We start from the raw sequence: 12,947 nt of genomic DNA on the forward strand, positions 1-12,947 counted from the left end.
CCTCTCCTGGCTGAAAACCTATATGCGAGAAGGGAGGTTGTAGGAAAAAATGAAAGATGCTTTTGAAAGAGCTTATTGGAAAGCCACAGAGATTAAAATATGAGGCCTGAATCACACAGAGGAAAAAGGGGAGGGTTAGGGATCACTTAAACACATCAGTCGCTTGACAATAATTTTGTTACCTTATTTTTTGGTTTGTTTTTTCTTTTTTATATAGATGCAAATAGCTTCAAAAACAAAAAAATGCCGGACTGTAACAATTTCTATCTGTGGGTACATTCTAACTTAAATAAAAGTGCCAGCAAACAGAAGCAGCAATGACCATGACATAATTCCTTATCTGTACAATCCTCATAAAATTCTGTTGTTTACTGGAAGCTTCTCACTCAGGGACAGACTGGGGGGCAGGGGCTGGGGGGAGAAAGGGAAGAAGGAAGAACAATACCTCTCCAAGCAAACCCAGACAATTAATTCCACCACGGGGTTGACGCAGTGGCTCATGTCTGTAATCCCAGCACTTTGGGAGGCGAGGCGGGTGGATCGCCTGAGGTCGGGAGTTCAAGACCAGCCTGACCAACATGAAGAAACCTTGTCTCTACTAAAAATACCAGGCATGCTGGGGCATGCCTGTAATCCCAGCTACTCAGGAGGCTGACGCAGGAGAATCTCTTGAACCCAGGAGGCCGGAGGTTGCAGTGAGCTAAGATTGCGCCATTACGCTCCAGCCTGAGCAACAAGAGTGAAACTCTGTCTCAAAAAAAAAAAAAAAAATCTACCACATGGGACCAACATCAGGAAAGATTTCAATAGAATAAATAATCTTGGGCTAAGAAACCTTGACACAGAGCCCCTGAAATCAAGGTCTCTGGAAAATTCAAACAGGAAAAGTTCTGTATATGGCATGACTTTTTTTTCTTCTTTTTCTTTTTTTTTTGGCACAGGCCTGGAAAATTGAAATCAAATGCTGCACAGTTAAGCAACTTCTAAGCAATTTCAAATTTCAAAGCCAGAGTACAGTCATAATTCATCTCTAGTCAAACAATGTGAGATTTTAGTAAGAGCAACAGGAAAAGTTCTAGAGGGAAAGAACACTGCTAACTTCCATTGTTCTGCAAATACTCCTCCACAAGTCATTTTTTCCCCTTAGTTACTGAGTGGGTGTCTGATGATCATGATTGGAACATGAGAAAAGGTAAACCATATTTTTTTTATTCCTGTAAAGGATAAGTGTGATTATTTAATTCTTACATAATTCTGGCTACATGATATGCAAGTATGTTTGTTTGAGTGATGTAGCAGAATCTGTGTTCCCTAAAGCCTCCCACCCAGGTAACTGGAAAATACCCGGGTGATGAGATAATGCTCCCTGGGGCCCCAGCCCTGTTTTTGGCTTTGAGACTGGCCTGCAGAATGTACTGTGCAAATTGTTTAATCTCTTTCTGTTTCATAAGGGCATCTGCAAAATGGGATGGGAGCGGTGTTTCTGAAACTATTTAGATAAGGCTCAGTGTTGCTATGAGGGTACATAAACTTCTAAAGTTCCAATTCATCCTGGAAAGTATTGTTGTACATGATAATAACAACCACTGCCATCAGACCTGAGCATCTCGCACGGCTGTCCAAGGGAGACAATACAGTCCTGGGTTCTTCGTTTCTATTTTTGGTTGAGCCAGTAAAGCCCCTTCCTCATCCCTCTTTTCCACTTATCACTAGAGATGGAAATTAAAAATGATGGCTTTAGGCTGCTAAAAGTCTAAAACAGAACAGAACAACAGAAACAGCAACAACAACAAAATAAGGCAGGTTGGACAAGCTTGATACAGTTAAGATTGTGAACCCGACTTGATTCAGTTTATTAAGATTTCTTCCACCCTGAAACGTTCTAGAACTCTCTACTAAGATCACAAACACCAGTGTTTTGAGTAAACAATAAGACTTAGAAAAATGGCATAGAATGGGATTTTTTTTTCTATTTTAAATATTTCTATCTGAAATAATTATAGACTCATAAAAAGTTACAAAAATAGTACAGAGAGGTCACATATACCCTTCCCCCAGCTTCCCCCAATTGTAACATCTTATAAAACTGTAGTACACTGTCAAAGCCAGGAAATGAACACTGGCACCATAGTATTCACTAGATTCGAACCTCACTGGGATTAGAGCAGGTTGTTCAAACAATTTGGACACTCCTAGAGGTAATTTGAATCGTTTGCATAAAATTTATTCTCAGAAGTAACATGGTATAGGGAATTTGCACTTATCAGATCTTTGTATTTTGGGCAAGTTGTTTAATGGCACCAAGCCTCTGTTTGTTCATTTGTGAAATGGAAATAATGATACCTACCAAATAAGTTGTTATGAGGAAATAGCTCCAGTTCAGTGAGTGCCATATATTAGGAACCCCTAAATACTAGTTTTCTTCATCCCTTGTTAAGATCACACTTTATTATTATTTTGTATTTTATAGAGGTTTATTCTAAATAGCCAGTATGAGTGACCATAGCCCCGGGAAAAACAGTCTCAAGGAGTCCTGAGAAAGTGCACCCGAGGCAGTTAAAAATTACAGTTTGGTTTTATACATTTTAGGAAAGCAAGAGTTACAGGCAAATATATAAATCAACAATGCATGGAAGGTATACAATGGTTTGGTCCAAAAAGGAGAGAGATCTTGAAGCAGGGGTTCACAGAAGACCACACTTTATATCTCAGAGTTTTACAGGAGACCTAGGTGCTCTCCTAATAATCAACCTGTTTCTTTTCTTTTTTTTTTTTTTTTGAGACAAAGTCTCACACTGTCACCTAGGCAAAAGTGCAATGGCTGTTCACAGGCAAAATCATAGCTCACAGCAACCTTGACTTCCTGGGCTCAAGCAATCCTCCTGCCTCCGCCTCCTGAGAAGCTGGGACTACAGGTGCATGCCATTGCACCCAGCTAATTTATTATTATTATTATTTATATATATTACATATATTATATATATAATATATATATTATTTATATATATTATATATATATATATATTTTTTGGCAGAGCAAGGGCTTTACTTTGTTGCTCAGGCTGGTCTCAAACTCCTGGGCTCAAGTGATCCTCCTACCTCAGCCTCCCAAAATGCTAGGATTAAAATGGATTTGCTGTCCCCCAAAAGCACGAAGTGGCCATACCTGACCTCAACCTGGTTCTTGATTATGACTATTACAATTATCATTTCGCTCAGACTGGTCCTGTCTCTTATAACCAACATCCCTGTCAAAGGCGCTTCCTCATGGACGTGAAGTCAGAAGTGTCAACTCTGTTTGACCTTCGTACCGCTTCTCTTAGAAGCAGCCCCCTACTCTCAAAAAATGACTTAAAAACTTCAAGACCACCACATTCCATGAAGCCATCTTTCTGGCCTGGACTCTCTGTGTCCCTGCAGGCTGGCATTCAAGCTGGAGTTGAGAGTTGAGCTAGACTGCCATCCCATTCATTTCTTTTCTCTGACTCTCAGGTGGCCTCTGGAACCACAGCAAGGCTTTGGTGCAGGAGTCAGAAGAAGGAGGGAATCCAGCAGTCCTTATTTCTTTCTGCCTTCCTGACTGCTGTCACCCTGTGCAGGTATGCGATTTGCACAAATTGCAGCACTGGTCCTAAGGGTGACTATAAAACCCATATGGGCTTCTGTACATCCTAGTTTTTCTCATGTCTTACAGTCATTTGTCTTTTATAAGCCAACTGGGCAAGTGCCATCCTTCATTCTTTTTTTGGTACAGTGCCTGCCATGTCTTAATGCTCAATTAATGAAATTACAGTAATAACCCTCCTTCTGGCCTGGTGTTCTGGAAGCAGTGTGGGGTAGATGATGGGTCCGGAGTGGATTTTTCTAGGTCCCCAGTGGAAATCGGAAGGTCACCGCAGCGCTAGTTGGAAGAGAAGGTGGAGAGGGACATGAAGGTTGTGTGGAAGGCATACAGACAGGAGTGGGTTGAGAGAAAGAAAAGTTGAGGTTGGGATGGAGGGGGTCCCTAGGCTCAATGAAAGTCTAGAGGTTTTTCTTTTGGGGGGGGTGTGTTTTGAGACAGGGTCTCATTCTGTCATCCAGGCTGGAGTGCAGTGGCACGATCTTGGCTCACTGCAACCTCCCCCCTCCCAGGTTCAAGTGATCCTCCCACCTCAGCCTCCTAAGTAGCTGGGACCACAGGCATGCACCACCGTGCCTGGCTAATTTTTTGTATTTTTGGTAGAAGCAGGGTTTCACCATGTTGTCCCAGCTGGTCTCTTAACTCCTGAAAGCAGGCCATCCACCTGCCTCAGCCTCCCAAAGTGTTGGGATTACAGGCATGAACCATCACACCCGGGCAAGTCTGGAGGTTTTTGTGAAGAGTTTCAATTTTAGGGTCAGACTGACGTTGTTATTAGCATCTCGGCTCTGCCACTGACCAGGTGTGCACTTTTGGACAAATTCCTTAACCCTCCTTAGCCTCTTTTCTCATTTGTGAATGGGGATAATGCTAACTACCTCTTAGATCATGTATTGTGAAGATGGACAAAGAGTCTGCTTGACCGAACTACAGTCAGGCTCCGGAACCTTCTTCTAGGCCCAGTTGTGCCCTTCCTTGTAAAATCTACTTTCAGGAAGAACCCTGCTAAGTCAGTTTCAAGAATCCCCCACCCTGGATATCTGATCAGCTTCCCCGTCCACCCCGTCCCGCCCCAGCCCTGCCAGGGTCTGTCTGATCTTCAAGAATCCTGTTAGAATCCCCCTTCCCCCGATGCTTCCTCTTAGTAATTTTCCATTCCCTGCCTCCCACCCTGGTCCTCGGTTATAAATCCCCACTTGTTCCTGCTGTATTTAGAGTTGAACTCAACCTTTCTCCCCCACTGCAGAATCCCATGGTAGCGCCTATACCTATTGCCTTGGTTCCAAAGAGGGTCTTCTTTGCTGCGCTTTCACACGTGTCATGGAATAATCTTTTTTCTTTAATAGGACAGAAATTTTTAAAGCACCTAGGGCCTCAAAAGAGGTGGATTTCCTCCCCGCCCTAACCCCTAGAACTATCCAAGTACCATTCCACCTGAAGCTGTCCACCCGCCAACACGTAGGTACTGCAGGCCTACTGCAGTCTATACTGGCTTAGGGAGTGTTCTTGAGGATCTTTAACACTGGGTGTGAAATCTACATTAGGGGACACAACTATATTAGGATGGCATGGGGGCGGGGGGGTTACATCCAGATACCATGTCTCCTGCGGCCCCTCGGGTGGCCTGGTGTGATGAAAAGGGCTCCGCCCTGAAAGGCAGGTCTGGCTCTTCTGCGGGGCTGCGGGGATGGGGCGAGCCGTGTTGCCGGGGGGTCGGGCGGGGGGTGCGAGGCAGCGGCGCCGGGCGGGGGCTCCCTCGGCGCGGCGGCCGCCAGGTGGCACCACGGGCCCGGGGCCTGGACGCTGGCAGGGGCAGCGGCAGCGGCGGCGGCGGCGGCGGCGGCGGCGGGCGGGGCAGGAAGGGGTTAAGGAACTGGCGGAGCAGCAGCCGCCGCCGCCGCGGCTCTTCGGGGAAACCCGGCGCGGTGCGCGGGAGGGAGCGGCCGGGGCGGCGGGGCCGGGCCAATCGGGCGGCGGGCCCGGCGCGCGGAGCCAGCGACATGGAGGGGGGCGCGGCGCCCGGCCGCCCGTGACGCGCCGCCGCCCGGCCCGCTCTCCGCTAGCCCGAGCCGCCGCCGGCCCTGCGGCGGAGATGAGCAGGTCCGCGGCGCTGCTGCTGTGCCTGCTGGGCTGCCACGTCTGGAAGGCGGTGACCAAGACGCTGCGGGAGCCCGGCGCGGGAGCGCAAGGTCGGTGGGCGGCGGCGGGGCCGGGGGCTTTGTGTCGCGCCGGGCCTGGCGCGGAGGCGGCGCAGGCGGCGGCGGGAGGGTCCCGGGCCGCGTGGTGGCGGCGCAGCCCGAGCCGCAGCTGGAGCCTCCGGGCCTGCAGCCCCCCTGCAACGCGCTCCCGAGGGGGCGGCGCGGGCCGGGGACGCGGGGTGACCTGGGCAGAGGCTTCTGGGGCCGGGGGCCGGGGTCCGGGGCCGGGGGCCGGGGCCAGGGGTCGGGGCTGGGTCGGGCGGGGGGCACGCGCAGCTCCAGCTGCTGTCGCCGCTGCGGCGGGGGCTCGTCTGGATGCGCTCGGGGGTCCCCTTTATGCCGCGCCTGGGACACGCAGCTCTGTCTCCGATGCCGCCGCGGACAGAGGGGCCGCCCAGGGCGCGCCACCGGATCGCACTCCAGCCTCCCCGCGCCGGGCTTGGGTCTGGGAAGCCCCAGCTGCTGGGCTGCGCTGGGCCCTTTTGTTGTGGCGGGAGGGGACGGCCGCCGCCCCGGGGTGCCCCCTGTGTCCCGGGACCCCGAGGTCCGCGGCCGCTGCCCGCCATCAGCCACTAGCCTGCCGCAGTTTGGGAAAGTTTGGGGGGTTCTCTCCCCCTGCCTATCTGACGTCTCTTCCAGACCATAAGGGATTTGCTTAGCGGCCCAGGAATCGTCTCTGGAAGGGGAGAAAGAATTGAACTGGGAGGCCCTCATCGCTCACCAAAAAAAAAAAAAAAAAATCCTTTCCAGGTCTGTTTGTCGCCAGCTCGTGCCTTTTGTCTCGTCTTTGGCCTCCACAAATCTGCTTTCCAGCCCCGGGGGTAACGTGGTCGCCTCTGAGAATGGCCACGAGCCTGTCTTTTGTTTTTAAAATCAGCGTTTTTTGAGGGGTCCCCCCCGCCCCACCCTAAAGCTTCCTTGGCACATTTTTGTAGGGACAGCGTCGAGGGCTCCTCTGTTGCTGGCGTTTTCAAAAGGGCCACTGAGGCCCGCAGATGAGCCTCTGCATTCACCCAGCAGCGCACCACTGCCTGGGCTTTTGCTGGGGGCTCAGGTCTCCGCGAGGGAGCTCCCTGCAGCCCTGTAGAACCCCCGGTTTCCAAGCCTGAGGCCTGTCCCGGCAGAAGGGTGTGTGTCCTGCAAAGTTGGCCCTGCAGGCCGAAGAAACGAGGAGTGCTGCATCCGAGGGTCTCCTTGCTGGGACCCCCTTTCCTCGGCTAACCCGCGCAGGGTGCCTGAGAGCAGAGACGCCTGGGCTTCCACCACGATGTTGTCACGGGGAGGAAAGGCTCTGCCAACAGTCTGTTGGGTTGAGTTTGTTGCCTACATGTTGAGTTGAAGGTTTTCATATCTGGCACTTGCAGTATCATTTCCTGGAATATCTTAAATGCATTGCTGCTTCTATGGCCATGGTAGAATATGACCGTTATGAACTGTGTATAGTTTTAGTAATGCATATCATGGAAGAGCAGACAGCCACAAAATACAAAAAGACCTGTATTTCTCTTCGTGTAGGAAACAAATGTTTAGGACATTAGATCATCAGTGTTGCATTGTAGCTTCTTTTATTAATACCCTACTGCTTTTTGAATCAGCTATTTTAGAGAATGATATTTGCACTTCAGCGAGACCATTAATTTTAAAGAGCAAGTTGAATTTTTCGTTTTGCACTTGAAATACCAATATATGGAAATATTAAATTCATGCACTTCTGAAATAGAGAAAGGATGGCATGTCTTCAATGTATACATGTATATTCAATGTATATATAACAGGTTTAGGTCTAAGACCACGTTTTACCCAGCTCTTGCTTCTAAAAATCTGCCTCTCAGGAATGGAATATTATGTGTAATGGGAGAGAAATGGTCAGCATGAGAAGCGGTTTCTGCCGTGGCTAGCAGTGGTTTAGTTTAGGTTATGGTTGGAGTGGGAGATCAAGTATCTTGGCATAGTATTCCACTTGCATTACTTCTTTGTTGTTATCTACTGTAAGGATGGCTTTTTAAAGCCTTGAGCTCAGGAGTTCTATTAGAAATCAGGTCTCACTGCCTGGCATCCAGATTTTGAGCTAGCAGCATTTTTAAGGGAATGGACAATTTCTCCTTTAACATTAGAAGGTCAGTCCCAACTCACTGAGTTCTTCAAAGCATCTTAACGTTCACTTGCTATAGTATGACGTAGTTTTAAAATTCATGTGTTCTCTGCTCTCCTGGATCATGTACACGAGGAAGACAAATGCTGCATCTGATTTCACTTTACATTTTCTACAGTAAATTATAGGTTGTTATGCATACACTTGGTGCTCAGATGGTGCTGAGTAAGTAAGCATCAACCATAGCTAATACCTACACCATAACGCAACCTTTAGTCATCATCATTGGCTTGCATTTTAAGAGAAAAGTTCAATGTTTACCTTTCCCAAAAACTAATTTGTAAAAATTTTGCTTTTATGTAGAATCTCTTGTTTGAATCATTTTTTGAACAAGCATTGCACATACATATTGTGCACCAACAGGATTTGGAAATTACTTTGGTAAAACTACTTAGAGACCTCAAACAGACAGAAATCATATACTGTAGTATTGCAACTAGATTGCTGGAACTAAATGACACCTTTTTTGTTAAATGAGTCTTTATGTCATCTGAGGAAACTAGCATCTGCAAAATTTCTTGGCATTACTTTGCTTTTTATATATTCAAGATCAAATTGGAGGTTTGGCTTCAGACTCTCTTCCCATAGCTGCTTCAGATCAGCAAAGTGATTTCCAGTGCCACCATCAGTTGTCACAGTGAGGGCTGGCTTTGTTCATCATGAATTTGAACTAGCTCTAGACTATGACTGTTTTTATTAAGTGTTTCCTCTCAGTTGCTCTTGAGCATTTATAGTATCGAATCTATTTTCTGGGAATTTTTCAAAAGCTGTGGTTCAAAAGTATTGACCCATTTTGATTTTCTTCACCTCTTTTACGAAACTGTGATGAGGCTGGGTTCAATAGAGAGGGCTGTTCTAGAAGAGCAGTAAGCTGTGCAGATGTACTCTTTAGGGATGTGTTTTTGAAGCCCAGGACTCTTATTTATGTGCCAAAAGGAAGGTCAGAGCTAGGTTGAGAACTTCATGCTCAGACATCGTATTGGATGATGTTTATTTTGTTGCTAGATATCTAGCAGGTGTTTGAGGCAAACCCGGTGCTGAACGTGCAAGGTGTTTTGCGATGACGTGCTAGCTTTTTGCTCATCTCAGAAAAGCTGCAATCTCTTATAACATTTGAGGTGAATGATTGGCTCTCTCTCTTCTCTAAGAGGTTCATTCTTTGCCAAACTCAAACTTCAGTTATTAGAACACTGGGATCTGTTGAAAGACCACGAAGCCATGTAAGGTATCAGGAGGTTCGTCCAACAAGCCTAACGTATGGAGACATTGTATTAAGAGCATGACTTCTAAATAAAATTCATGGGCTCATGTCCTGGGAAACCGCAGGAGCTGGACTCACAGAGGCCGCTGGGCTTCCTCGCAAGCCAGGTGTGAGGGCTTTATGCAGGAGCAACAGTAATGTCTAGGGAATTTCTGGAAAAGTCTTTGAAATGACTTCATGAATTATTTTTGTATCTTATTTGTACTTGCCTATAATACTTCGTAACTTATAGGTTGTTACCTTAACATCTAAACCAAAAGAAGGAAAATAGTGCATGCATTTCTAAACAAATAGCTTTCAAGTATTAATACTTTCTCAGTTTTAATCAATTCTTTATTTTAACCAAATTACTGACATCTCAGTAAATCTAACTGTGCATCTTTATTATTGCTGGCAAATACTAATTTGGAATTTTTAGTAAATATTAATTTCCTACTTTTAGTAAACACTGCTTACCAAGAAAACATACGGAAATAAACTGGATAGACAGCAGGTATGTATAAAGCTGTATCATGAAGAAAAAGTTGAATAAAGCATATTGCAGAGATTTAGAGGAATTTGTCTTGTGACGACAAATACCTTGTGTACTTTTTGTGAAACATGTTTAGTGGAAATTATACACATCAGTAATGCTGTTATAGTTTGATCAAGTTATAGAGAAGTTTTTTTCACAAGTCATTTTCACTTAACATCACCAAATATGACTTTAGGACTCATAAAGACAACAGTTCTAGCTAAATTATTCAACTCCAGGAAACACAGAACTGAATATATTTTAAATGTATTTTAGAAATTAAGTTTCAGGCCGGGCACAGTAGCTTATGCATGTAATCCCAGCACTTTGGGAAGTTGAGGTGGGTGGATTGCTTGAGCCCAGGAGTTCAAGACCAGCCTGGCCAACATGGTAAAACCTCATCTCTACTAAAAATACAAAACGTAGCTGAGCGTGATGGCGGGCGCCTGTAATCCCAGCTACTCAGGAGGCTGAGGCAGGAGAATTGCTTGAACTTGGGAGGCAGAGGTTGTAGTGAGTGGAGATCATGCCACTGCACTCCAGCCTGGGCAACAGAGTGAAACTCCATCTCAAATAAATAAATGAAATTACATTTCAATACCCAACCAATGAATTGTATGAAATAACTTTTTTAAAGAGAAATTCTACAGTGTAACCCAATAGCATACCCTGAATTAAGAAAACCATTATTAAAAAAATAAATCTAACTTGTAAACAGGCAAAATTTGAGGCAACTAACCACTTTAGAAAGGGCTTCAGGATTAGTTCCCCTAAACAGCTGAGTCAGCATATGTCAGATGACTCCACCTTCTCTGACCAAGCCTCTGTTTCATTCGCTAGCTCCTCTTACTCCTAGATTCAAGTCTGTCTGCGAACATTTGCTCATCTTTCTTTCTGTCTGTCTGTCTTTCTCTCTGTGTCTGTCTCTTTTTTTTTATTTTTTGACAGAGTCTCACTCTGTCCCCCAGGCTGAGTGCAGTGGTGCAATCTCAGCTCACTGCATCACTGCACCCTCCGCCTCCCAGGTTGAAATGATCCTCCTGCCTAGGCCTCCCTAGTAGCTGGAATTACAGGTGCATGCCACCACACCTGGCTAATTTTTGTATTTTTAGTAGAGATGGGACTTCACCATGTTGGCCAGGCTAGTCTTGACCTCCTGACCTCAGAAAGTCCGCCCGCCTAGGCCTCCCAAAGTGCTGGGATTACAGATGTGAGCCACCATGCCCAGTCCTTTTCTTTCTTTCATTTACCCTTTTCAGAATCTATTAATCTTTGTAAATTCTGGGAATTAAGCCCCTGTGGATGGATGACTGTGGCTTTCACATCTTTAGTTGATGTCATAGCTCCATCTCTTTATGTCCAGTGAGCTGGTAGACACCTCCACTTCAGTACTCTAGGTTTACCTCAAACTCCTTGTCCTTCCTTCTGGAGCCCAGCATTCCTGCTTCTCTGTTAACCAGACTCGAAATCTGAGTGTCTGCTTACATCCCTTCTCTTCCTTAAAATCCGTGCAGTAGAAATCTCATAGATAAATTTATGTAGCAAATGTTAGTGTCAGAAAGATATTGGGGATCGAGTTGATTTTCTTTGTTCTGGAGATGAGGAAACCCAGGCCAGGTGACCTAAGGTAAGTGTGCTCTCTGGCCACACAGATGTTGTGGTAGTAGAATAATGGCCCCCAGAATGTCTATGTCCTAATCCCTGGAACCCGTATGTGACTTTACGTGGCTAAAGAGACTTTGGCCAGGTGATTCCCTTAAGGATCTTGAGATGGGAAGATTAGTCCCAATTATCATCCAGCTGGGCCCATTGTAATCAATCACAAGAGGGAAGCAGGAAGGTCAAAGTCAGAGGAGATGTACTAATAGAAGCAAGGGGTCCAAGTCAGAGAGAGACTGAAGATGCTACATGGATAGCTTTGCAAATGGAGGAGGAGGCCAGGAGCCAAGTAATGCAGGCAGCTTCTAGAAACCAGAAAAGTCAAGGAAACCAATCTGACATCTTGGCTTTAGCCCAGTGAAACTGAGTTTGGACTTCCGACCTCCGGAACTGTAAGATGATAAGTGTGTGTTGCTTCTAGCCACTGAGTTGTTTGATCATTTGTTATGGCAGCAGTAGGAAACTAACACAGACCCTAACCCCTAAGAACTGTGAATTGAGATTCGCCCACACAGGACGGTGATGCAGCATGAACTGCTTTTTGGAACCAAGCTAGAGAAGTTACATTTAGAAAAGTGCATGGCGTTCTCGCATCGGTTTAACAAAATTCCACCAAACTGGAGCCATGACAAGGATCATTGTGAACCACCTCAAGGACACCCACCATCACCAGAATAACTGTTTTCCTTCCAGATGAGGAAGGAAAAGTGGGCTATGACTTTTCTTATGTTTGGGTACATTGAGTGTGCTGTGTTCCAGAGCTGGGATTCACACCTGTAGGGAGAACATGTAGCCTCTGAAACCCCTGCCAAAAGCCACTTTCTGAAGTCTTGCTGGCTTTTTGGCTGTGCTCTAATTTTCGTTGAAACATATGTATTAGTAAGCAAATGAAGTAAAAGAAAACTGGGATGGGATGTTGCCATAATCCTTTCTGCCTTTATGTAATGAAATGTTAGGGACTGCCCCCCCACCCTCCACCCACCTGACTTGAATGGCCTCCCAGTTGTCCTTCCCAAGACTCAGCATGGCCCCTCTGAGATTTCTCTGCCTCTGTCAAGCAGATGCACCCCACCAGCTCCAGGGCCCAGGGCCATTTGAACAATCTGAGAAGCCCCCATGCTGATGAGGGAGGAGCACTGTGGAACCACCTGGGCAGGCCTTGGCACTGCATCTGTTGGGGAATAGAGGAAGGGAGGAGTTGCTTGCTCTCCTGCAATTTCCATCTCGTTTGGGAGCAAAAAAAATCCAGTTCAGTGGGTCCCAGAGAAGAGAGACAGGTGACATTCAGGCAGGGTCTGGAACAGAAGCTGAAGGGGCCGCTGATGGCTTGGTGGAGTCATATGGGACTCCATCCAACCTCATGTCTACGGGAAGGAGAAGGATGATGAAGTGTCCTGCCATCAGCCTCCTGCCAGGAAACTGAACTTAGAGCTGCAGAGAAGCCTGAACCTTCTCGATTTCTGGGCTTTGCCCAAAAGGTAGATAAATAATGGAGGAAGGGAGTGAATCACTTAGTTATTTTAAGGCCGATGACCTTGCCA

The 12,947-nt window shown here is 46.5% G+C and overlaps 1 protein-coding gene across 4 annotated transcripts in view; it reads left to right on the forward strand.

Annotated features, from left to right (window-relative positions):
• The first annotated feature begins 5,488 nt into the window (after positions 1-5,488).
• The window catches only part of LOC105488203 (family with sequence similarity 171 member A1), a 181,668-nt gene continuing 174,209 nt past the window's right edge, over positions 5,489-12,947 (forward strand). For all 4 annotated transcript variants that reach the window (XM_071070441.1, XM_071070442.1, XM_071070440.1 and 1 more), the window contains exon 1: positions 5,489-5,811. In XM_071070441.1, coding sequence (XP_070926542.1) covers positions 5,715-5,811 — 97 coding nt within the window. In that variant the 5' untranslated portion in view covers positions 5,489-5,714. The remainder of the gene's footprint in view (positions 5,812-12,947) is intronic.

This window comes from Macaca nemestrina, chromosome 9 (genome assembly GCF_043159975.1).
Source record: "Macaca nemestrina isolate mMacNem1 chromosome 9, mMacNem.hap1, whole genome shotgun sequence".
Taxonomy (NCBI): Eukaryota; Metazoa; Chordata; class Mammalia; order Primates; family Cercopithecidae; genus Macaca; species Macaca nemestrina.